The sequence below is a fragment of the Otolemur garnettii genome, unplaced genomic scaffold (assembly GCF_000181295.1).
Source record: "Otolemur garnettii isolate 467f Iridium unplaced genomic scaffold, OtoGar3 scaffold00179, whole genome shotgun sequence".
NCBI lineage: Eukaryota > Metazoa > Chordata > Mammalia > Primates > Galagidae > Otolemur > Otolemur garnettii.
The window spans coordinates 398,483-401,251 of NW_003852574.1; the positions used below are offsets into that span (position 1 = coordinate 398,483).

A 2,769-nucleotide genomic window follows, 5' to 3' on the forward strand; every position below is an offset into this window, starting at 1 on the left:
TGCTCTTGCTTAGGCAGGTCTCAAACTACTGGCCTCATGCAATCCTCCTGCCTCAGCCTCCCAGAGTACTGGAATTATAGGTGTGAAGCACCACACCCAGTCCCAATGCCATGACTTCTGTGAATTGTTCAGGCAAGTCCTTGTATTGTTCCCCATGCAGCAGATACATAATACATGCAGATTGAAAGAGTACCTGAATCGGTGGACTCGGAGGAACCCATTCTCTGCAGATTACTGTTGTTTCTCAACTCCAGTGGCTGCTCAGACTCACTGAAACCAAAATAAATAATCCTTTATGAATGTTTAAGACATAATTAAAAAGCCACATATAGCAGATAGGCCAAGATTTTAACAAGAAGCCTGGCTTCTGTGAACCATTGTGTCCAGGCCACACTACAGATCCCACTTTCCCACCTAGAACACCCAACTGGCACTTGTGCAAACCAGAGGAAGGAGTGGGTGGGCAGGGCCCCACGCTGTAGGATATGATGATTAGGACAAATGTAGCTGTCCCGAAATGAGAGCATGTGTTCTAGGTAGTGTGCTAGAAGTGGACATGAAAGATGAACAGGATCAACCAATCCTGCTTTTCAGAAGATGGAAAATGCCTAAGACACGTGCTTAGAAAATGAGATGTCCGCGATAGCAGGGAAAGCAGTTTCGCCAAAAACACCACAGGAAGCATGTTTTGCTGTAAGTCCAGGAAGATTTCCAGTATAGAAAGTTGAGTAAGACCATCTGGCCTCAGAAAAGAAGAGGGTTGACACCAGGAATGTGCGAGGGATCGAGAGGATTTTGCACAAATGCTAGGAAAGTAAATGCTATGCGCCTTTATTGAGAAGGAACAAAGCTTACAGGAAACTAAGATCCTGAGAGGTAGTTCAGCAAAGGGTGGAAGTGGGCGCTTAGGAGGGCCTGATTTTCTCTTGTGGGGGTAGAATTCCAAGACCTTTTTGAGATAAGAAGAGTACAGAACAATGCGAAAAGAGAGGCAAAGGTGGGCCTGGCTGGGGCTGAGGGGCAGCTTAGGAGGGTCCGAACAGCCTCTCCCGCCCAACATTCCGCCCGGTGGGGAGGGTGCACATGGCGGGCCCCAGCCTGGCCTCCTTCGAGGAGAGAACCCGGACGGGCAGTCCTAGCCCTTCTCCCGATCCGTTTCTTGACCTGATCTATTCAGGGACCGATTGGGAAGCCAGCGGCCTGAGACACCGCTTGCTGACCCCTCCTCACCTGCCCAGACCCTGCAGCTGGTCCATGGTGACCGTCAGGTTGGTGACAGGCGACAGTCCCCCGGCGGCTGGCGTACCAAACAGAGCCTTCACGACGGGCTGTGGCGCGGGAGGGGGGCTGCAGGCGAATAGCAGACGGCGGCGGTGCGGGGGCTCCGGGCCCAGTTCCATGGCGGCGCCAGGCCTCCAAGGGCTCCCGCTCCCTCTTCCTCCGCCTCCGCCACGCCCGCCCCTCCCCGCCGGCACCGGCCTCGGCCGCGCGCCCCGCCGTCGGCGCCCACGGGTCAAACACAAACACGACCCCGCGGTTCAGAGACGCGGCTGCCGCGGGTAAGTGGCGCGGATGGGCGGGTATCTGGACCTGTCCGGCGACAGCCACAAGCACGGGTGCTTTCCTCGCACCCCGCGAGGCCAGCGGGCGGGCGGGCGCCGGCAACCTGAAGATTAAATCCAAACAAAGTCAGCAGGTCCAGAGGGAGAGAGGGCCAGAGCCGCGAGGCAACAGACCAGGCTCAGGCTGTCTTCGCTTTTCCTCTCACCCCTTTGCCTAGCCCTGGGTCGCAGAGAACCCAGCCAACCTCCACCTCCTTCCCAGGATGTCGCGGGCAAGGTGGCCTTTCGCGGTAATAGCTCACTAGATGCCGCCGCTACCCCGCCCCCCTTTCCTAGTTGGCGCCAAACGGAATCCACCAATCGGTAAGCAACTTCCCCTCTTTACACCGGAATGGCAGCCAGGATGGACCAATGAGAGAGGGAGAAGGAAGCTGCTCGCGGGACTTTGCGGGGTCACCCGCTCGCAGAAGTGGGCGGGGCCTAAGAGGGACAGCAGCAGGTCGAAAAGAGAAGGGGCTCAGAGGTCAATTAAAACTCCCAGGAGAACTTGCGGGGCCCCCATCCGTGGCTGAAAGGACTTTTTTACCCGTTGCATGCTGGGAAGCGTAGTTCCCGCCGCGCGCAGCCTTGTAGTCTTGTACCCGCTTCGGGATCCGCGTTGTCGCCACCGGCCCCGCGCCCAAGCCCCGAGGGAATGTGGAGGCTAGAGAAGGCTGTCCATGCCTGTAGAAGTCTGGCCGGATCCAGTCTTGGTTCGGCCTCTAACCAAGGAGTTCTGAACTCTTTCTTCTTCCCCAGGCCTTCATTTCATAATAAGGGAGAAAACTGAATGATCCCCAGGACTGGACTTATAATCATTGGGCCCAACTCTGGAGCGTTAACAGAACTTGTGTGCTGTGCTGGCCACACAGACCGGGAACCTTACCCTATGGTTTGTGCTGTGGGCCTCAGCATTCTTTGCTCACTTCCATTTTAGCCTTTACTTTATGCTCTTAGAATCATTTTCTTCTTTTTCAATCTTTCTTACCCTACTGGAAGCTCCTAGAGAGCAACGTAAGTAAATAATATAATAGCTAAAGTTTGTACATTGCGTATGTACAGACTTGTGCCAGACACTGTGCCAAGTGGGTTATCTGTTACTCATACAATCTTTACTATACGCGAGAAAAATTAATGTCTCCATTTTATAGTTGACTGTATTTTTATA

The 2,769-nt window shown here is 54.3% G+C and overlaps 1 protein-coding gene across 4 annotated transcripts in view; it reads right to left on the bottom strand.

Annotated features, from left to right (window-relative positions):
* CDC25A (cell division cycle 25A) overlaps window positions 1-1,850 on the bottom strand; it is a 27,543-nt gene extending 25,693 nt beyond the window's left edge. For 3 of the 4 annotated variants that reach the window (XM_012811880.1, XM_012811878.1, XM_012811879.1), the window contains exons 1-2: window positions 1,231-1,400; window positions 194-270 (exon numbers count right to left, since the gene is read on the bottom strand). In XM_012811880.1, coding sequence (XP_012667334.1) covers window positions 194-270; window positions 1,231-1,400 — 247 coding nt within the window. Of the gene's footprint in view, window positions 1-193; window positions 271-1,230 lie in introns of all 4 variants that reach the window. The other variant, XM_003800548.1, reaches the window with a different exon arrangement.
* Between the last annotated feature and the right edge of the window lie 919 nt (window positions 1,851-2,769).